General features: G+C 32.3%; 1 protein-coding gene across 1 annotated transcript; it reads left to right on the forward strand.

The window, feature by feature from the left end:
- The first annotated feature begins 5,588 nt into the window (after window positions 1–5,588).
- Window positions 5,589–11,731, forward strand: LOC111982921 (dynamin-related protein 5A). Its single transcript, XM_024014544.2, has 8 exons — window positions 5,589–5,983; window positions 6,687–6,878; window positions 6,978–7,184; window positions 8,165–8,593; window positions 9,020–9,247; window positions 9,328–9,523; window positions 9,973–10,657; window positions 11,250–11,731. The coding sequence occupies exons 1-8, from the start codon at window positions 5,606–5,608 to the stop codon at window positions 11,434–11,436; spliced, it is 2,502 nt and encodes an 833-aa protein (XP_023870312.2). The 5' UTR covers window positions 5,589–5,605; the 3' UTR covers window positions 11,437–11,731.
- The last annotated feature ends 11,647 nt before the right edge of the window (window positions 11,732–23,378 follow it).

A 23,378-nucleotide genomic window follows, 5' to 3' on the forward strand; every position in this document is an offset into this window, starting at 1 on the left:
ACTTTAAGTATTATTCTTTAGGTATCCTTTTTAAATTACAGCCACTTGTCTAGTTTAATAACTTAATTGATCTTTGTTAACCCATTCAGATCTCTTAGACTCGTCACACCATATGGCTATTATTGTGATATTTTCTAATCGAAATCCACCAAAGAAGAACCCAATGCGTACAAAATCAATTTTGCCCTCTCAATAATGCAATGTTCCAAATGACAACAAGACAAAAGAGGGTTAATCTAGGAGCATGGGTTATGCGTCGGCTTCCAGCGTAATCAACATCAACACTCAACATCAAGGATTTCAGAACCGGACCGGTTCGAGGAGGTCGGACTATGAAAATCGAGAACTGGGATGAAAACCGATTTTTTAAGCATAAAAACCGGATTTTTTGTTAATTCCGTGAACCCCTAAAACCAAGGTTGGACCGCATGAGGCGGTGGCAAGAACCGTGCGGTCCAACCCCTTAGCAATTTTTTTTTTTTTAAATAAAAACAACTTAACACAATTTTATTCTAGTTAATTAAATTATCCATCTCTTACAAGGAATAAAAAAAAAATTATAACTAAAATCCTTCAAAGATATTCAACTTTACTTCAAAAATTAATCATAAATTTTAATGTTTTTATGGTTATTATTTTATTTTATTAACTTTCTTATTTAATTATTAAATATATGCTTGAAAATCATTAAATTTTCCTCACATATATAGATATATTAGTCAATTTTACTAGTTTTATAAATTTAATATCTATATTTAGGCTTTAATTAATTATGACGTCATCATAATTCGACCTCAAAAACCTTGAACCTCTCCCTTTTACAGTTCAATGAACGGTTTGGGTCTAAAAACCTTGCTCAACATCAAACTTTTTTTTTTCCTTTTTCTAGAATTTGAATTTTCCTGTTTGGTTATCGTCAAATATTCAAACATCAAATGAAATTGAGGTAGAAAGAAATATAAAATGGAGGAAGAAAGATATCTGGTTACTGTCGATTGTGTGAAAATATGAAGCTATTAGGTTTTCTCACGAGCTGGGGAAAAATAGAAGAAAGAAATAGAAGAAACGATGTTAACACCCGTTGGTAGAGTTATTAAATTACACAGGTAGCTCTAATAATTTAGAAGTGATACCTAGGAAACAGCATCTAAAATACTGTATCTAAATTTTACCCTTTTTCTTTTTTCAAATTTGGAAAAAAAAATCACGCTGTTTTATTATTATTATTATTATTATTATTATTATTATTATATAAAACCGAAACCTCTGAAATTCTCATAATTTTCCATGTCAGCACAATATTTAAATAAAATTATTTTTGTTTAGTCCAAACTTAACAAGGAGTGAAACTCTATCTCTCTAACAAGTTCAACTTAAACTCAAACTCATCATTATCATTTTAAAAAAAAATTATTATTATTTTTTAATCCAAATTTAATAAAGAGTGAAACTATATCTCTCTAACAAGTTCAACTTAAACTTAAACTCAAACATTGATAATTTATTTCCAAATTTGTGAGGTTAATCATGAACACTATAAAAGCAAAGCAAACCCCAATATTTTTTTTTAAGCCGAGTAGAGGTATGAGCTCTTCTTATGTTATTTTCTTCTCCTCTACTTTGTTAAAAAAATTATTTTATGGTTTTTCATGTATTTTTAAAAAGTATTTTTCGTACATGAACTACCAAACTCTCTTTAACCATTTTTTACAAAATAAAAAAGCTTGCAATAATTAAAATTATTCTTTCAAATGTAACCCATCTTTCTTTTATATTTCTCTATTGTTTAGTCATATATATTTTGTTTTGTTTCAATAATTTTTAAGCAAATTTTTTTTTTTTTTTGCAGTATTTGAAAATGTCTGACAAATTTTTTATAAGCCATTGCACATTCAAGTAATGACTTCTTCATCAAATTGTAACACAAATAGGTAGGTTCTCGTGCATAACATGGGTTAGCGACTAGTTATTATTATTATTATTATATGAAAATGTTAAGTGGCATAAAGAAAATAAAACTATATATATTACATTAAACTATAATGGCACCATAATTAATTTGCAACTTTTTCTTTTTTGAGAATGACTTCATGAAACTTGATATTATACTATTAATGTACAAAAGAAAATAAAAATGAAAAATTTATTGTTTTTTATTTAATAAGGGTATTCTAGTAAATTAAGATAAATAAGATTTTGTTAGAAACTTGTTGCTTTCTAATGGGGATGGATGAGAAGTGTATACAAATATATGGGAATTGCATGGATTTTAACTAAATTTGAGGTCATCACCCTAAAAAAATGGTTAAGATTGTATTAATGTGGCGTTTGGTACAGGGGAATCCACATTACTCCTGGCATCTAGATTCCTAGGAATGTGATTCCTGGGAACCACATTTCTAAAAATGTAGCTATTCTTATGTTTGATTTATTCTCAGGAATCTTAAATGAATTATTTATTTTTCTCATTCTATCCTCAGATTTGAATGTGAACTACCAAGTCATTTTAAAAAAAGGGTTAAAATTGTCAATTTATAAAAAATATAATTTCCTTTAAATTTGGGAATCTGGATTCCCACCTGTTTTAAAAGGAATCCACATTCCTACTAAGAGGGGTTTCAGATTCCCCTGGCATCTGATTCCTTAGCATGATTTGCAACCAAACAAGGGAATCTTTAAACATTCCTAAGAATCCTAAAACATTACCCTGTACCAAATGCCACATAAGAGAAATGAATGCACTATACAACAATTGGGTTATTCTTCGTTCAATACCTAATGGAGGTTATCAAATGGAACAATGGGACAGTAGACTATACATAAAAGTGATATATGGGGTTTCTGTCCAAAGTGGAGTACATTATTAATTTGTGGCTGGCATACGCCACAAGACTTCGAACATGTTGGTTTATGTTAATAAAATAAATAAATATATAATACCCATTGACTCATATTATTGTGCTTGTGACTACCTCTATAAAAAGAAGGGGGGATTGACTCATATTATTGTGCTGTTAACTATCTCAATAAAAAAGAGAGGGGGGCACAAAGGGTTTGAATCTCTTTAAAGTGAGTGCAATTTTCGTGTTTCAGTCTGGTTAGTTTCATTCTAATTCGTCATTACCATATCTCTAATTGAATTCATTCTTATTTTGAATTATTTGTAATTTTGAATTATATGTATACTATTTTATCACTAATAGAATGAAATTAGATAAATAAAAACATAAGAACAAACAAGAAAGAATCAGGGCATAAGGTTGCATCATACCAACATACACCACTATATTATAGTTGCCACAGCGGTGTATGCCGGTTATAATAGGCGTACGCAACCTTGGGCTGAAAACCTTAAACTTGCAAAATCCAAAAAAAATCACACAAACAAACTTGTGATTGACATGTTATCACGAAAATATCAAAATGGAATAAACTAGAGCATGTGAATCATAATAAAATGTAAATCTACAAAAGAGAATATGGATTATTGAGAATATTCAAGCATCTTTTTTTTTTAATGGAAATTCATACATCTTTTCTTCTAAACTTGAAGTGAACTATTGACCAATCTCTCAGTTGAATTGATCAATTGCAGTTATGTCAATCAAAGGATCAGTAACTTCAAGAGAGAATTTTATTACTACTATTATTTTGTGTTGGCCTCTTTTAATTCATGACTAAATTTGATTATAAATATTTATTTTTTTAAAAAAAATTGAGTTGTAGATATTAAATTGTTTCCACTCAATAGTATAACATCATGTGTACCAATTAATTGAGTTAGATGTTTGTTGCAATCAAGATTTATCATCATCCTTACTAGTTTCGATACTTTTCATACAAGATTGAGCAACATCCTCGGAAATTCTTTATAATTATATATTATGATATTTTTTGGAAAATATGTTCTAAAAGATTTTGTGTTGTTTGGATTGATTAGTTATGACTTATGATCAAATTTGAAGATTTTTTTGGGTGAAGGATAGGTATATGCACTTGAACCATCAAATATGTTTAGCAGCGCAATGTTTCCAAGCCATTAGATNGGGGGGGGGGGGGGAGGTTGTGTGGCGCGTTACTACCACTCTTGACAGTGTACGTAGAGAGCTTTACAAGCGCACATAAAAAAAATGTACGTACTTATCAAAAAAAAAAATGTAAGTAATAATTTTTTTTTTTAATGTGCGTTTAGAGTGTTATTTTAATATATAGGGTCCGTTTAGATAGCACTTATTGTTGCTGAAAGTTGATAAAAACTGATTGTTGCTGAAAACACTGTAGCAAAATAATTTTTAAATGTGTGAATAGTGTTGTGGGACCCACTTTTAATATTACATATTGCGTGAACAGTGCATAAACAGTGCGAATCAGGGCATAAGGTTGCATCATACCAACATACACCACTATATTATAGTTGCCACAGCGGTGTATGCCGGTTATAATAGGCGTACGCAACCTTGGGCTGAAAACCTTAAACTTGCAAAATCCAAAAAAAATCACACAAACAAACTTGTGATTGACATGTTATCACGAAAATATCAAAATGGAATAAACTAGAGCATGTGAATCATAATAAAATGTAAATCTACAAAAGAGAATATGGATTATTGAGAATATTCAAGCATCTTTTTTTTTTAATGGAAATTCATACATCTTTTCTTCTAAACTTGAAGTGAACTATTGACCAATCTCTCAGTTGAATTGATCAATTGCAGTTATGTCAATCAAAGGATCAGTAACTTCAAGAGAGAATTTTATTACTACTATTATTTTGTGTTGGCCTCTTTTAATTCATGACTAAATTTGATTATAAATATTTATTTTTTTAAAAAAAATTGAGTTGTAGATATTAAATTGTTTCCACTCAATAGTATAACATCATGTGTACCAATTAATTGAGTTAGATGTTTGTTGCAATCAAGATTTATCATCATCCTTACTAGTTTCGATACTTTTCATACAAGATTGAGCAACATCCTCGGAAATTCTTTATAATTATATATTATGATATTTTTTGGAAAATATGTTCTAAAAGATTTTGTGTTGTTTGGATTGATTAGTTATGACTTATGATCAAATTTGAAGATTTTTTTGGGTGAAGGATAGGTATATGCACTTGAACCATCAAATATGTTTAGCAGCGCAATGTTTCCAAGCCATTAGATTTAGGACTATATGTAGGTGTTGTTAGATTTAATTTAATTTAATTTTCATGGTTTTACATTGATTTGATTTTGCTTTTCCTCTATAATATTGTGATTGTTGTGATAGTACTTTTATTTTGAATTATGTAATTAGGATTAATTTGTACACATGAAATTAAAATATTCAGCGACAAAAATCTCCCCTCTCTAGTTATAACTATGAATTATTTAATTAAAAAAAAATTGACCACAAATCTCAACCAAACAATTAAAAAAAATCACAAACCTCATTTTCTCTCCTATTTATTTTCACTCCAAACAAACGTAGGTTGGAGTAATAAAAAATTAAAAATTTGAAACTTACCTAAAAGTAAGGGTGTTATTTGTAATTTTAGACATAATTAAAAAATTAAAATTAAAATGAAAAACCCTCGCTCCCTCCCAACGGCTTTCATTTTCATATGAACGAAATTCAAATTCAAAAAGAAATCCCCCATTCTCTCTCTGCAATGGCCAACAATCCCAACAGCTTGATGGCTACACCCACCAAGACCCCATCGGAGAAGTCGGCCTCTGCCTCATCCATGTCTCGCAAGCACAACTCTGCCCGTTTCGAGGCGTACAACCGGCTGCAAGCGGCGGCAGTGGCGTTCGGAGAGAAAGTACCGATCCCAGAGATCGTGGCCCTCGGTGGACAGTCCGACGGCAAGAGCTCACTGTTAGAAGCGCTGCTAGGGTTCCGGTTCAACGTCCGTGAAGTCGAGATGGGGACTCGCCGACCCCTAATTCTCCAGATGGTCCACGACCCCTCTGCCCCCGACCCCCGCTGCCGCTTTCAGGTCCTCCTCCTCCTCTCTTTCGCTTTCCATTTTGTCCATTCAGTTCTCTTTGCTTTGCTTCAAAACTAACTAGGTTGCTTTCAGAAATTGATTTTCTTGTTTCCAGGAACATATAAGAAATTACTAGCCCATGTATTAAGAATATTTATTACAGATTAGCGTTCTAATCAGTTTCATAAATTTACTAAAGGTGGCTTTTTTATTCTTTTTTAATTTTGAAAATTTGATATTCAAAATTGGGGTTAAGGTTTAAGGCTGCTTTTAGAATAACAGTATTACACTTCTATTCCTAGTTTGGCTGCCTATAGTAGAAACCACAGCTAAACTGAGAAATACAAATTTTTGAAAAGGAGGGAAAAAATTGTGTATTTATTTGTTATGGTGATGAATTGCTGATTGACACAATGAAGAAACATGCAATTGATCTTTTTCTAAAAACTGGGAGATATAAAAATTAAGGGTTTTTTTTTTTTTTTTTTTTTAAGGAATTAAATATCAGATAACTAATAATACAAGAATAAACACATCGGGAATTTGAACATTGACATCTCAAAACTTGTGGGGCTTTTTTTGGGCATTAGTAAAATTTTATGTTGGTCATGTCACGTGTGGCAATGAATGCATATGCAATTGTCTTCAGGTTGTTGTTATTTCACTGTGTTTAGCTCTCTATCTCCATCTCAAAGTTGAGAATTGAAAACAGGAAGAGGATTCTGAAGAATATGGAAGTCCTGTTGTTTTGGCATCTGCCATAGCAGATATCATAAAGTCCCGAACTGAAGCACTTTTGAAGAAGACTAAAACTGCAGTTTCTTCTAAGCCAATTGTGATGAGAGCTGAATACGCACATTGTCCTAATCTCACTATTATAGATACCCCAGGCTTTGTTCTTAAGGTGGGTTCTCCTTAATGTATATACTATATATTTGGGCAAGTGAATGCTTGAAATTATTATCTTCTTATATGAATTTTCGGTTTGAAACTTTGTTGGCAGGCAAAGAAGGGAGAACCAGAAACCACGCCAGAGGAAATTCTTGACATGGTGAAGTCATTGGCTAGTCCTCCCCATCGCATTCTGTTGTTCCTTCAACAGAGTAGTGTGGAGTGGTGCTCATCGTTGTGGTTGGATTCTATCCGTGAAATTGATCCTACATTCAGACGGACAATAATTGTTGTCTCCAAATTTGATAATCGTCTCAAGGTATGAACTTATGGCTTTTATTGAGTTAATCTCCAATAAGCAAGTTTAAGCATTTTAGAAAAGAGAAAATAATTAATAATATAGATCAGTGGGTGTTATGTGTTTAGTTTATTTTTATTAGTGTTCAGGAAATAATGATAGTTGAATTAGTTTAGATTATGATGAGTTATGATTTGTTTTGTTGGTAAATCCTATGAAGTTAAAGTTTATCTTCATCTTATTGAAATTTCGTGTATAAATTCAAAAGTACACAATTAATAAAAATTTTCATGATTTTTCAAATAACAAATTGTTAGCTAGAATAACTTGAAGGTTAAGGTTTACCTTGAAGTAAATCTTATTCTTCTTATTTATCTAAACCAAAATTGAGAATATTAAGAAGATAATGGTTCATGAGATTAATCCACCATTTGCAAATGCTTCCAATGCTCAATCTGTCACATAAGCTTGTAACAGTGGATGCTTCCATCATCTATGTTGTCAATGGATTCCAAATGAGTCAATGTTTGCCTTCTTTGCTGTTGAGGTTTGCTTTAGTGATGTACAAATAACAAAAGAATCTTGTTTTCATCGTGTGGTGGAAGTGAATGGTTTCTCTTGAAATAATTATATAAACTTCTGAATACTAATTTTAAGGTTCATTTTTGCTAAATAGTATTTTCTTTAAAAAATATATATATCTGGCCAAATAGCAATGTTTAATAGTTATTTTGAGAAATAGCCTGTTTTGAATCTCACCTCTTGGAGAGATGAGTTCCAGCACTGAACTCGAGTTCCGTGTTTTAGTCAAATTCTTCTTTTTCCATGTTTTCAGTGGAGTACTCAACTCATCTCTCCAAGTGGCAAGATTCAAATAAGGCTATATCCTATATCCCAAAATAACTTTAAAACAATCTCAATTAACAAAATAATTTTAAAATAGTATTATTAAGAAAAAATGGCCCTAATTATAAGAGATGTATATATATATATATATGCAGGAGTTCAGTGACCGGTGGGAGGTGGACCGATATTTGAGTGCAAGTGGTTACTTGGGAGATAACACGCGCCCATTTTTTGTGGCCCTCCCAAAGGACAAGAGCACCATTTCAAATGATGAATTCCGCCGGCAAATATCTCAGGTGGACTTGGAAGTTCTGCGTCACTTGCGTGATGGTATTAAGGGTGGATTCGATGAGGAAAAGTTCAGGCCTCATATTGGTTTTGGCTGTCTGAGAGATTATTTGGAGTCCGAGCTTCATAAGAGATACAAAGAAGCTGCACCAGCAACTCTAGCTTTGCTTGAGCAGCGCTGCTGTGAAGTTACTACTGAATTGGGGAAAATGGAATCTAAAATTCAGGCCACTTCTGATATTGCTCATCTTAGAAGATCTGCAATGTTGTATGCGGCTTCTATCAGCAATCATGTGGTGAGTAATCACTTTGACAAATTCATGTCAAGTCATATCCTATTCATGATTTGTCTACTTCCACTTAAGAACATATGCTTCTGTCGCTAATGTGGCTTACTTAGCTCAAGTAGTCAAGAGTTTTTGAGTTAATTTGATACCCCACACCCCCCCCCCCCCCCCCCCCCCCCCCCACAACACACACACACACACAAACCCAAAATAAAATAGCACACGAAAACTCAAAAAGAAAACAAATTTTTTTGGGAAAAGAAAGTTTGAATAATTTATCAATCATCCATACCTCTGCAAATATCACCCAATTACTTTGTACTTATTTCTACCCTGTAAAAAGTAATCCAGGAAGTATCATGTAAGATTCATTTTCTTAAATTTGTTTAAGTCTTGGATATTTGATTAAAAAATTTATCTATGTCTATTGTAAAGGGAGCTTTAATTGATGGAGCAGCAGATCCTGCACCAGAGCAATGGGGGAAGACAACAATGGAGGAGCAGTCACAAAGTGGTCTTGGGGGATGGCCTGGAGTTACTGCAGATATAAAGCCTCCCAATGCTACTCTTCGGCTCTATGGAGGAGCTGCTTTTGAAAGGGTGATGCATGAATTTCGGTGTGCTGCTTATTCCATTGAATGCCCCCCAGTGTCAAGGGAGAAGGTGTGTATCCTAGAAGTGAAATTTACCTGGGGATTGATGGGTTTTGATTCTATGAACTAAATTATTTTGTCCCTTGGCAGGTGGCAAATATATTACTTGCCCATGCTGGCCGAGGCGGGGGTAGAGGAGTAACTGAAGCTGCTGCAGAAATTGCCCGTGCTGCTGCCAGATCATGGCTTGCTCCTCTTCTTGACACTGCTTGTGATCGGCTTGCTTTTGTTTTGGGGAATCTCTATGATCTTGCTCTAGAAAGAAATCACAGTCGTGATTCAGAATGTAAGAAGCTATTTAATTCTTTGTTCACATTTCTTTCATGGTTAGTTAATTTTACTTTATCACCAACCCAAAGATTTGGGATTAGAGATTTGATGGATTCAGCCTAGTTTCTTTTTCTTTATTTATGTAACCTCAGAGTGATTTTCTTATTCTTGTTCAGCATATGGTATTTAATAGGGAACAAGAAATATGCATAAATGTTTTAGTTATGTAAATATTTTATGTTTGTGGGAGTTCAGGTTTTGTAATCTGATGTCTGAGTTACATCAACTATTTTTGTTAGTTATGTATTTCTTACCTTGTCTATGCATAGATCCTGAAATGAATATAGGACACCAACCTTCAATTTCCAAGTGAAAGGAAAAAGGTCCATCTTGGGGAGGGAGTGCGTCTGAATTTTAAGTTCATAGAACTGATTATAATCCCATTGGAATTTGTTCTTCATGCAGATGGGAGGAAATCAGAAAAAATGGATGGCTATGTTGGTTTTCATGCTGCTCTAAGGCATGCTTACAATCGCTTTATGAAGGACCTGGCCAAACAATGCAAGCAACTAGTTCGGCACCACCTTGATTCAGTTACAAGCCCATACTCGCAGGTCTGTTATGAGAACGAATTTCAAGGTGGTTTTGGCTCAAGTGCAACCTCTTTTTACAAGTCAGCTGGTCCGTTTTGTGTTGAGTTAACTGATGGAGGATCAGCAGCTCATGATGAAATTATGAGAGACCAAGAGAACATACCTCCGCAAAGGAACGGACAGCAAACCACACCAGGAAAAGGTACAGAAGCTAGAGAAGCTCTCCGAGATAGCCAAATGACTGTGCCTGAGACACCCTCGCCTGATCAGCCATGTGATGCAATACTTGCAGGGGCCAAGAAAGACTTTGGAAATGGCATTGATGTTGGAGTGAGAAAACGGGTTTCAAGATTGACAGGGAATAGCAGAAATGCTGATCACATGAGAGTTCAAAATGGTGGTGGTCTCTTATTTGGAACTGGTGATGGCGGTTTAAGATCAGGCTCAGCTTACTCAGAAATCTGTTCAACAGCTGCACATCATTTTGCACGGATACGTGAAGTTCTTGTTGAGCGAAGTGTGGCTTCCACATTGAATTCTGGGTTCTTAACCCCTTGGTAAGCATGTTTATCTTTCAACGTTAACTTTGCATCCATAAACGCATTTATATTTATGGAAATACCAGAACACATGTTCTAAATTTGTGGCTTGAAGGGATCAGGAATTTATCTTTACAGGTTACCTAAAAGTTCTCTACTGTTCTTTAGACCATCATAGGCTTGAGGGGATCAAGCTTCTTAAGGCTTGGTTTTATTTGTTTGGTCAGTTTTATGTTACACATATTTCAGATGACAACACTTTGTGCAAACCATTTCTTTAAATTTGCATAAACTTCTGTTCTCAAATTGCATGCATATCTCATAGATTCACTTGATTTATGTCTGAGGTACACTAGCTCATTTTATATTAATTTCTATTTCACTTTGCTAGTTTGCTCCTTCAGTAATGAGGTATTTCTGGGTTTTTAATTGAATGGAACATTCTTTTACAGTTTTACTATAGTTTGTTGTTCTATTTCTTGTGGCCTTTGTCCCTAGCAAAATTCCTGGTTTTAGACTTTAAGCGTCTCTGAATTTTTCAGAATCATTTTCTGTTCTCTAATATAAGGAACTGATCATAACAACCTGTTATCTGTTCTGCAATGTGCAGCCGGGATAGGCTTGTGTTGGCACTTGGATTGGATTTGTTTGCTGTGAATGATGAGAGATTCATGGACATGTTTGTTGCTCCCGGCGCGATTGATGTACTACAGAACGAACGACAGTCTCTTCAGAAGCGTCAAAAGATACTCCAATCTTGCTTGAATGAGTTCAAAAGTGTTGCTCGGGCACTATGATGGAAAATTTTCAAAACCCATTTATTAATGAAACAGTATTATGGCTGGAAGTTCAGAGGTATTCACATCTAGTGAACACACAAAATTCTTATTCTATGACCCCCCCTACTTATTATCTGTAACAACCATTTTCACTTATTTTAGTTGTGAGCTTGTGATTGGAGGGTTGATTCTTTTAAATGTTGCATGTAAACATACTATCTCCTGTACTTCTCGATTAGTCAAGAGATGAGGCAAATATGGTTTGTTTTCATTGAGAAAAAATACAAGAAAATTTCTATCTTTTTGCCAATAATCTTTAAATCAAAGAGCATCTATAAAGAAACGATTCAAGTTGAGATTTCATGAATTCAACCTCAGAAAAGAAAAAAGAAGTGGTAGGCGCACATATGAATTCTGTAATCTGTAGTGCTTTTCTTTGACTTCATGAAGCAGCTACTTTCAATCAATGTGTTTTCTTCGGCTTATTCTTTTTTCCTTGCAAATTAAAACATTTTTTTAAAGTACATAGTTAGAGAGATGGTTTGACACGTTTAGCAGCAACTAGCAGTGGGGATGCTCAACTCTGCTCTGCCAAGTTCAGAGACTCAAGAATTTATCAAACATTGCCAGCAGGATTCACCTAACCTAATCCAGTTGCATTTGCCACAGCCGACACATCCCATCATGCTAAAAACAATCAAGCTAGATGTGGGGACCCAAAAAAAAAAAATCTTAATTTAGATGAGGTCTAGACCAGGGCTGAGGGCTCAACACATTTGGAGTGGAAAAGGATCACTTTAAATGGGTCTTTTTATATTTAAATATTACTTAAATAATTTGAAAGTGTGTTAAAATATACTTGTATTTTAAAAAAGATTGAAAAAAATAAGAAGAAATAAAGTTTTAAAAAGTTATATATAAAAGTTTAAAGTTTAAAACCGATGCCAAACCATTAATATTGATCAAGTTAGAAAAACTTACAAATAATGTAACAATCAGTGGCATTTTAAGAAGATAATAAATAAATATTTGAATGAATGATGCTAGGAATACCACATATTTTACACTTACAAAGATGTATTATCAGCTACAAAAAGTAATTTAAATATGCATTTAATAAAATGTTGTAGTCTACCAATAATATTTATTGTTACATCAATTTGTAAAAGTTTACGTAGTAAAATTTATAGTGTCTACAGCATTTTCCTATATAAATCATTTTTTGTAATTGGTGACACATCTAACTGTAAATCCGATATATTTAAATTTGAATTATCTATATCATTACTAAATTTGTTTGGCCTTTCTTAAAAGTGGTGAAACAATTTACAACAATCATATACAAAATAAATAAATAAATAAATAAACGCATATAAAGATATTGTTACATCAATCATAACTTACCAAATCATTTGTGTTTGGGAGAGGGAAGAGTGGAATATTGGTGTGCTTAAAAAAAAAAAAAGGTAAAAGCAGAATGAATAGTGGGATTTTTTTTTTTTTTTTTTTTTTTTTTGAGAAAGGAATAGTGGGAGTTGGGTGAGTTTAGGTTGGGTTTGATTTCTTTGCAAAAACTCAAACTTTCTCATCATATTCTCTGATTGGCATTGATGATAATAACTTTTTTGACTTTAAAGACAACAGAGAGGAAACATAAAATAAAGACAAAGACAGCCATAGTAGTATCGCACTTGTGTGTGAAATATTCATTGATTCATGAACCTTGTAACATGGACCTCAAGTCTCAGTGGTCCCCCAAACCCTCCCATCCTCAATGTCCCTAATACAAGTGACCTAGTCCAACAAGATCAAAATATTTGCAATAACTATGTTTTTTCTTTTCTTTTTTTACCATAAATTATTGATCATCAGAATATTCGTCTCCGCCGCATATATTTTTTAGGCAAGATAATTTTTAGCAAACCTCCAACTAGCTGGTTTGTAAGTCAAGGCTCTTTAGCCATTGTGTTGTTATTGTTGCTTCTAGAAAAAATTTGAAGTTTTATATGTAAGTTATAACGTGTTATTGTTTTCTCACATTCATTAATACACACGATACGATAAAAAATGTGAACTGGAAGTTGCAACTTTATTTCGTTAAATTCCGGAAGGAGCAGTTTTATGTTGACCTTAGTTATAATGGGTTTGATAGACTTGAAAGTTGAAATGCTTTTGGAAGCTTCGTGCTACTAACTTATAACTTGTAAGTAACGTTTGAATATTTAGACTTATATATATATATATATATATATTCGGTAGTTATAATGAGAATGACCAATTTGAACCTTGAACTACTTTGTTAGGAACATTGGAAAGCATTACTGCACATCCTTGGTATGATAGTTACTCCACAAGTATAAGTGTTTGTGGGATATAGGGGGCAAAAGTCGGGGTTTAAAACTCCAGTAGGTAGTTTCACACACATATGCACTTAGTTTGGTTAGAGTCAAATTTTTATCTTGTATCAAAAAAAAAAAAAAAAAAAAAAGAGGAACATTGGAAAGCACCAATTAAGTTACAAAATTATTAATAATGTTTGTGTACTTAAGAATTCGTACAAAAATGTGGTATAACTAACACTCCTTTATTAGAAGAGTATGGTTCAAACCCCTCCCCCCCCCCCCCTTCCCTTGGGTTTCAATTAACTCAATTGGTAAAATCTATTATTGTAGAATAAAAAAAAAATCTAGAATTTGAACCTTATATCAAAAATCAATTAGTGTCATTGCCTAACGAAAAAGAGCAATTATTATGAATTATACACCATAAATTTAAAATTCTATTATATATATATATATATATATAAATTGTACTATTGAATCATTAAAAAAGTATTTGGTATGATAATGATTATCCTATAATATATAATTACCTTAACTTTTTCAATGTGTAAATTAATTTTAAACTTCAAGGCTAGATTCAAATTAAACCTTATAGCTTGATAGTTTCAAATCATACTCTAGAATTTTAGAATAGTCTAAACTTTAATTTTGAGGTGACATTTTATTTTCAGGTTTAATTGAAAGTTTAAATTGACACTATTAAAAATCTAGGGTTTGATTTGGTTTCTAAAAATAGGGTTATAATGCAAATTATCTTTTTCCTTTACATTATGCTATCTCTTAATCTATGTCCACTACAAAATAAAAGCATTACTTTTCTATAATATCCTTTTTTGTTGTAAAGAATGCATGTTTTCTGATTAATAACTAAAATCAAATAAATTTATAAATTCTAGTAACTTTTTGAAATGTTCACTTTTCTCTAAAATTTGTGTATTTGACAATTAACTAAAATAATGGAGCAACTGAGCATGATTTCCCCCTTGTTCGGCTAAGTTCATTTTATAATAATAATAATAATAAGTAAAGATATATCTTATAAATGAAGGCAAAAGGGGGGGTGAATCCATCACTAGAGCCCAGGGAAGAGATCCGATCAAGAAGAGAAGAGATGTATCTAAGGACCCATCCCACTTAAAGTGAGAAGCCTAGCAAGCAAGGCTGTGGGCTAACCAATTAATGTTCTTATTTACAAAACAAAAATCTCAACAAGATAGTAAGTTTAGAGAAGCATATAAAATAGAAAAAACAAAAACAAAAAAACAAAACAAAATACAGAGGATTGACTGAAGGATTCTAAAGATCTTCAATGACAATAATCAGGAGTGAGCAGCCTAGCGAGCAAAATTGTGGGTTAACCGATTAATGTTCTTGTTTACAAAAAAAAAAATCCCAACAGGATAGTGAGTTTAGAGAAGCATATACAATAGGCAAAAAAGAATAATAAAACATGGAGGATTGAGTAAAGGATTCTGGAAATCTTCAATCATATTGATAGAGTCTCCGTCAAAAACAATAAAAAGTGAGATGATAATGATGGATTGCGAATCTGAGGGCAGCATGGACTTCACCAAATTAAAGAGGGTTCAATTTCTTGGAAGGGCTATCTCTCTGTATGGAAACATTAATTAAAGAAGCATTGTGGTGCAAATTTTAACATAGATCATGTGATTGCAACCTTTCTTCCATCACACCAAAGAAATGTTAATAAAAAAAAAAAATCACTCAATATTCCAAGAAGTACTGATGTCATTGTTGATACTATGTATGGGTTTGGATAGCTCGGTTAGTCACGGCGCGTTTTCACCTCTATTTTTTTTTTTTTTTTTTTTTTTGGCCGCACTTGTTGACTTTGGGGGACAAAATTTACTGTGGCGTGTACTGTGCGTGCACTGTTTACGCACTGTTCACGCAATATTTAATATTAAAAGTGGGTCCCACAATACTATTCACACATTTAAAAATTATTTTGCTACAGTGTTTTCAGCAACAATCAGTTTTTATCAACTTTTAGCAACAATAGTTACTGCCTTCTACCTAATGCGCGGTTCAAACTATGTCAATTTCGACATTAAAAAAACTTAATATTTGTACTGTGGTACTTCTTCTTCTAAAGGGACCTATTATTAATAAAACTACATCAGGATTGAAAGGTGCAAATGCTAGCTTAAAATAAAAAGATTTATTAAAAGCGTGAGGCCTTGAGGGTACAATCCCTTTTGGCCATTCACAACTCACTTCGCACAGCATGATTACTTTTTTAATTAAGGGTATAACATATTAACACAATTTCCTGATAGGGGGGTTTATTATATTCAGAACAGAATCAATTTTTTTCTAAGCAAATTTAAGTGAGGGAAGCACATTTATAGTTGGCATGCAGAAGTTTCAATTTTCATTGGAGTGAAGCATTTAGTTGCACACTTTCATGCAAGATTTCTCAAAACAATATAATATTTTATTCACAGTAATATTATACAAATATATAATTGTTGATATTATTTTTGTTAGAAATATATTAGCCCATTAGCATAGGCCCAAGCCTAATTTTACTTTGTGTGCAAGCCAAGTGTCCTACTTATACTACAAGTCTATTAATCTAAGGTTTAGTCTACTATATATACACATGTTATAATTCATTGTAACACAGGATTTGTACTACACTCTAATATATTATTGATGTAGTCCTTTAGGGTTTCCTCCGTGGATGTAGGCCGTTAGGTTGAACCACGTACCCCTCGTGTGTTATTGTGTTTTATACTTTATGCTTTCGCTTCCGTATCCATACTAGCATATTCAACATGGTATATCAATGCTAATATTTAACATGGTATCAGAGCCACCTTCTTGTGGTCATGGTTTTCTGTCCTTACGGTATGTTCAAGAGCAATCTTTGTCTTCCTCAGTATTTTTTTCGCTGCGTTCATCTTCTTTGGCTTCCTACTGGTGCCGTCAAAACTCTCCGGTATAGTCATGCCATCGTTAGAAGTCGCATCAACACTGCAAGATCATTGCCTTCCTCAAACTACCGTCACAAAACCAAACTTCATTCAAGGGATCTTCTCAACTTTATCAAATCTCAAGATTTCTTCAAGTTTCCATCTTGAGTTTGAGGGGGGTGTTAGAAATATATTAGCCCATTAGCATAGGCCCAAACCTAATTCTACTTTGTGTGCAAGCCAAGTCTCCTACTTGTACTACAAGTCTATTAGTCTAAGGTTTAGTCTACTATATATACACATGTTATAATTCATTGTAACACAGGATTTGTACTACACTCTAATATATTATTGATGTAGTCCTTTAGGGTTTCCTCCGTGGATGTAGGCCGTTAGACTGAACCACGTACCCCTCGTGTGTTATTGTGTTTTATACTTTATGTTTTCGCTTCCATATCCATACTAGCATATTCAACATGGTATATCAATGCTAATATTTAACAATTTTTATTAGGGTTTACCACATGACATATATTATGCACTACTCATGATAAATCATGGAAGATGCCATGTCCCTTTTCTTGTTTTTGTGATAGTAATTGTTGAGAGCAACTAAAGGAAGCAAGGGTAGGGCCATCCAGCTTTGTCTATAAGAAACAATAATTTATCCAAGCCTAAACACACAATTTTCCCTCGCTCACAGATAAATCAAAGATTTCGGCTCTTCTATCCAAGAGGAACACCAAGTCAAGGTCTTCAATCTTTCTCTATCAGAATGTTCGAGTCAGGACAACTGACTCACCCACCAAGAAACTGTCTACATTGCTTGTGTGTTTGTATTGTGTTTTTTAAGTGCTCAATATATCCCTAATTCTGTAGATCCTGTTACGATGCATCATCATGATTCTTTGAGATTTCCATGATGGAAAATCAAACCGAATCCTGCTTCCCTGCTGCTGTAATGCTTTGCTATGGACCAAATAAATCCTTTTAAGAATATTGACATTAAGTGTGTGTATTTAACCGTTAGTTTATTTCTCAAAAAAAATCAGCAAATTTATATATGACACACGCATTTATGCTTGAGCATATATACGTGGTATTTTAGATAAATTTGAAAAATATGGTTTGACGCAGTTTGTCCGAAGAACTTAGGGGCTCGACTAGTTTAGTGCCCTTGAACTTCACAAAATGCCTTTAGATCAATTAATTGATGATTGTAATTTTGGGTCTCACCTGTTGGAGTATACTAGAACGGGCATGGCCAAATGGTTGGTCCAACCCTTACTGTAACCCGACCCCCCTCCTCACATAGGGGTAGAACCCACCCTTATATGATATATATATCCGTTGCACCATATACCTTCTCCCCCACACCACCCCAATTCCTAAAAAACATACAAATACAAATAATTATAAGAGAAAAAATGGTACAATTAATATATGCACTACAAGTGACTACCTTACATTATTAAGGGTTTTTTTTTTTTTTTTTCTCAAAACATAAAGTCATATTAGGCTATGGGGTGGTCCACCTTCTTGCCCTAAACCGCTAGAATCCCAATACGAGATTAGGAGCAGCTTGATGCATTTGGTGGCCTTACACAAAAACGAAATTGAGGCTTTTTATATATATTTAAATATGACTGTTTAAATTTTTTTTTTTAAGTTACTTAAATTCTATTTTCTTGTTTTAGATGCAAAATTACTAATTTGACAAAACTTTTCATACTTGTCAATGTGATCGATTGATGCTAATAAGTAAATATATGATGTTGGTGGTCGACATAGATGAGAACTAATAAAAAATTTCCAACTTAATTATTGTGAAAAATGTTGTGAATTTTTTTTTAGATTGCTTTTTTATTTTTTTAGAAGTGTTATATTCACAAAATTTTCATAACAAATCCTAGGTGTTAAGTTATTAATAGTTTTAATTTGAACTCACCACTGAAATTACTTTTTTGCTCACCAATATCAGCCAATAACAACTTACTACTTAGGATTTGTGTATTACCCATTCACAATATTTTTAAAACAAATTTTAAGTGTTAAGTTATTACTAGTTCTAATTTAAATCCACCACTAAAATTACTTTTTTTTTCCTACCAATAACATTCAGTAACAAATTACCACTTAAGATTTGTTGTGAAAAATGTTGTGAACATAGCATCTCTCTCTCTCTCTCTCTCTCTCTCTCTCTCTCTCTCTCTCTCTCTCTTGTTTTTCATTTGATAAAAAGTATTATTTTATTTATTGGCTAATATTTGGGTTTAATAAATACTATTACAATTAAAGAAATAACTCTATCGGTTAACATTTAAAAGCCTCTTTTCTACTTGGGGGTTTAGGTGACCGCCTCATTCACCTATATCTTGAAGATAGTAGATGCACTAATTTAAATTAAATCGCATGTGACATAGATCGGTCATGTTAAACTGCATTTTCCAAATCATCTCTATGGCCCAAAAATATAAAATAAAATCTTATGAAGGATTAAGTGGACAAGGTCTGAAAAATCTATCCCATTGTCATACTTGAAATTGATTTCTTTTTTTTCTATAAAAGTGAGAATTTGAATTTAGATTCTCTCCACAAGGAGAATCAGACAACTTGACAATCTTCCAAGTCATAAAGCTCTTGATCTACTTTCAATCAATTAATCCAACTGTTAATTCCTTAAATTATAGCAATTAAGAACGTATAATTTTCCCATTAATAACTCTCTTAATTAGAAGTTAGAAGTTAGAACCCTCCCCTATAATTAGACCTACAATAAGTTGAAATTGTTGTAGACTTTTTTATTTTTTGGGTTAGAAATTTAAGTGTGTGGCCCTCATATAGTAATATACTAATATGTACTTGTTTTCCCATTAATATCTCTCAAGTTAGAACCCTCCCCTATAATTAGACCTACAATAAATTGAAATTTTTTTGAGACATTTTTTAAAGTCAATGAATTTGGCCCAATTAATGTTAAATTGATTACTCAATTATGTTATTACTGCATCATATACAGGATGTAAATAACCATTCACAAGTGAATTTTATTTTAGCCTTTTTTTAAATAAAAAAAATAGAAAACGTTTTTTGTTTTTTTTGAGCAATAATAGAAAACGTATTTTGGAATTAAGAATTGGCCGGATTTGTAGAAAAAACACGTGCCTAACATAAGCTTAGTCCTGCTGTGACGGTGAGATAATAATAAGACTAAGGTTGGCGGACCCTACAAAGTCAGCAAAATCAAACTAAGATTCTTAAAAAATGGTCACCCAGCTACAGCATATAAATAAAATAAAAACCTACCAGAAAAAAAAAAAAAAAAAAAATGCCACCTCATATTTGCATTTGTTTAAGACTTTAGTCAAGCTAGCCGGCCAACCTGAGAGACTAACTACTTTTATTATTGTTTCTATTATTAACTACCATTATCTACGTTCCTATGCTTTACTGTCGGATTATTGATCATAGTGTGTCGACCAATTGACACAAATGCCTCTTTGGAATTCAATCATTTTTTTGTAAGCACATATGGGATTTGCTCTTGGGATAATTCTTTCGATAGTTTAGCAAACGAGATTTGAATATTGCATGTTTTCATTGAAAGCGTTAAAATTTGTTAGTCATTTAAATCTTGAATGTTTTGATTTGAAGCGTTAAAATGTGTTAATAGACTCTTTGTGGCTTTTTCTTTCTCTATGTTAGATAAAGTTTGTGGCAGCCATTAATGTAACTTTTTCTTGTTTACTAGTTAACTTAACAGGCTTGAATATATATATATATATATATATAATAAAGTATGGTGCCCAAAGCTTTAATAAGTGCAAATTTATTTATAAATTTGCACTTATTAAAGCTTTGGGCACCATGCTTTATTTTATTTAGGTTCATCAAAAGTGCAAATTTATTTAACTAGCAGCTCCCATTCCGAGGAAAATGAAATATCATGTTCCCCTAAAAGCAATTCGCAACGTTATGTAAGCAATTTTTATACTAAGAAAAGAATATAAAAAAAGTTATTACACAATGTTGATCTAATTGAAGTGGAGTTTAGAAGTAATGACTTCGTTATGATCCTACCCTATTATGTTTTGGGATGAACAATTGCTTTTATGACTCAAATGTGCACATTTGCGCTTTGACAATGGACCAGATGAGATTAGAAGGGCCATTATCCAGTCTCATTTAGTTTGGATTATGGGAAAAGTTACTTGGACTAGACTAGGTCATATTTATTATTTTTCAACAATTTTTTTTTTTTTTGTCCTTTTCTTTTTCCTTCTTTATTTTTAATGATAACATTTCTAAAGGAAATTTTAATAATAACATTTTGACAATTTCTTTATCCTGCTTTCTCGAGATCCAAAAAGGGATAAAAAACAAAAGAAATGTGGAAAAGGAAAATAATGAAGTTCAATCGCCAAGATTTTGCTAGTAATTGCATGATCATGATCCTGTGGCCTTGTTGGCCTTGTTGATTAATCATATTCTACAAATAAACATTTTCAGCAAATATTCCGCATGCCCAAATTGATTACTTAGTTCATTTGGCTTGAGTATAAATTTTTTTTAAGAAGAGCTAAGTAGTTTAATTTATAACGTTCGCTTTATGATGATTGTTCTTTATTATTGAGTTAAGATATTAATTAGTTTTTGGCATAAATGGATTTCATAATCTAAATCTCTTATTTAACAACAAATAACTTTATCTATCTAATTTGAACTCACAAATTTTTTTCTCAAATATAATTTAATTATTTTTAGTCAATTTATAAAACAATATAATAAACTTATTTATCTAAACACAGACTAATATCCAAGACGAAAACACAACAAATTTGACAGAGAGATTAAAAAACAACCATAGGCATAGGCCGCCTATGTAACAACGAAAGGATATCAAGGTTCCTTTCAGCCAAAAAAATAAAATAAAACAGATTGGGATGAACAAGGTTCCAGTAAAAGGAAAAAGACAATTAATGAGTGTTTGACATTGGGACATTAAAGTCTGGAGCCAAAGAGGAGAGAAGAAACCAGAGAGAGAAAGAGAGAGAGAGTCATCTTCTCATGCAATTGCGTCAATGATATGTAATGTAACATAAGACTAGTGTATTGCTGTCATGTGCTCATTGCTACCCATCTTTTCACAAACCTACTCATTCCCACTTTGATTTTTTCATTTTGCTTTTTTCTGATTTAGCTAATTTCCTGTCCAAAATTATCATGCTGATTGAATGAGTTCAATGATAATTTTTCTTAAGATGCTCTATCACCCAAAACCCAATGATTGAAAAAAAAAAAAAAAAAAAAAAAAAACCCAAATTTTCTTTGCATATTCTTTTTTATAGGACAACTTTTATTTACTGCTAACTTATTTATTTAAATTCTGTCTATTAAATTTTTTTAAAAAACTTATTTTGCTTAAAAGGTGATTAAAAAGAGGCTTTAATTCTATATAAAAAAAAAATGGCTTTAAACAAATAAAGCAACTTATTTTCTTAAATACACTTTTTGTTTCTTTATTTCTCCTTTTTATGCCTCAACCCCATGGTCATACTTAATTACTTACACACAAAGGTTTGTCTCTTGTTAAAAAGAGAGTGATAGTACTTGATTATCTGACTTTCTTAATTTATTTCATAAAAGATTTATAACTCAACTAGTATATTTAGATATTTTTAATAGAAACGTTTAAAGGGTAAATAAGAAGGATCAAACCCCACAAAGGAGGCAGTGTGCAAACAGACCAGAAGCTCATTAATTGTACCTCTTTTTGAGTTTCTTACTTGCTCATGAATTCAATAGTACGACTTAAGCTAATAAAACTATCGTTTACATGGTTGATGGAGTATGTTAGGGACTCCACAATGCAAACAATAATGATTATGGTTATGACCCATTGCATTTGGTCCCCCACCCTTCTCTCTCTCCAATAGAAATAAGAATTTGATTCTCTTTCCTTTATTACTTTTTTCTGAAAATATAAGCATGATCAAAATTAAGAACCACTCATTATATAATGTGGATACGGAACAACATATTAAGAAATGTATTAGAGAATGAGAATTAGAATCTGACTACTACTCTTGCTGGTAGTATAACACTACTTTGGAACCGAACTTATTCACATATAAATGATTAGCATAAAAAATACTAATTATCTAGTAGCTAATGCATTAACTCACTATGAAATTATTTATATTTTCTTATGCCATTTCTCATGCTTCTAATTCTAACATCACAAATGAAATCACTGAAGTGATGTTTTAAAGTTTTATTATACGCAAAAAGAAGGTACTTTAATCCCAAAACTCCAATTCTCTCTCTCTCTCTCTCTCTCTCTCCCCTAATTTATGGTTATTTATCTTATCTGCCCACAAAATGATACCTTCTTGATAATCCTACTCTTTTAAATTTGAATTGTTGCAAAAAAAAATTGATGATGATGGGAAGCATTATATGAAGGTGTTTTAGAATTGAGCGGGTAAAAAGAAAATTGGTGTCACTTCACGTATAAATTTTCTTTAATGTAGTGTTACATGACAGTTTAAGAAAAATATTAAAATAAAATAAAATAAAAAAAGGAAAAGAAATCATTCCCTAAACCACAATTAAGGAATAAAACAGGAAAATTAGTGGTACAAACAAATCACTAACAAAAACGGAAGCTTAAAGTTTG

Source organism: Quercus suber, unplaced genomic scaffold, assembly GCF_002906115.3.
Source record: "Quercus suber isolate HL8 unplaced genomic scaffold, Cork oak 2.0 scaffold_251, whole genome shotgun sequence".
Lineage (NCBI taxonomy): Eukaryota > Viridiplantae > Streptophyta > Magnoliopsida > Fagales > Fagaceae > Quercus > Quercus suber.

Coding starts and splice junctions, on each gene's coding strand:
- LOC111982921 (XM_024014544.2), top strand. CDS start 5,606: ATGAACGAAATTCAAATTCAAAAAGAAATCCCCCATTCTCTCTCTGCA. Junction 7,185..8,164: donor AATTTGATAATCGTCTCAAG/GTATGAACTTAT, acceptor ATATATATGCAG/GAGTTCAGTGACCGGTGGGA. Junction 9,524..9,972: donor TCACAGTCGTGATTCAGAAT/GTAAGAAGCTAT, acceptor TTCTTCATGCAG/ATGGGAGGAAATCAGAAAAA.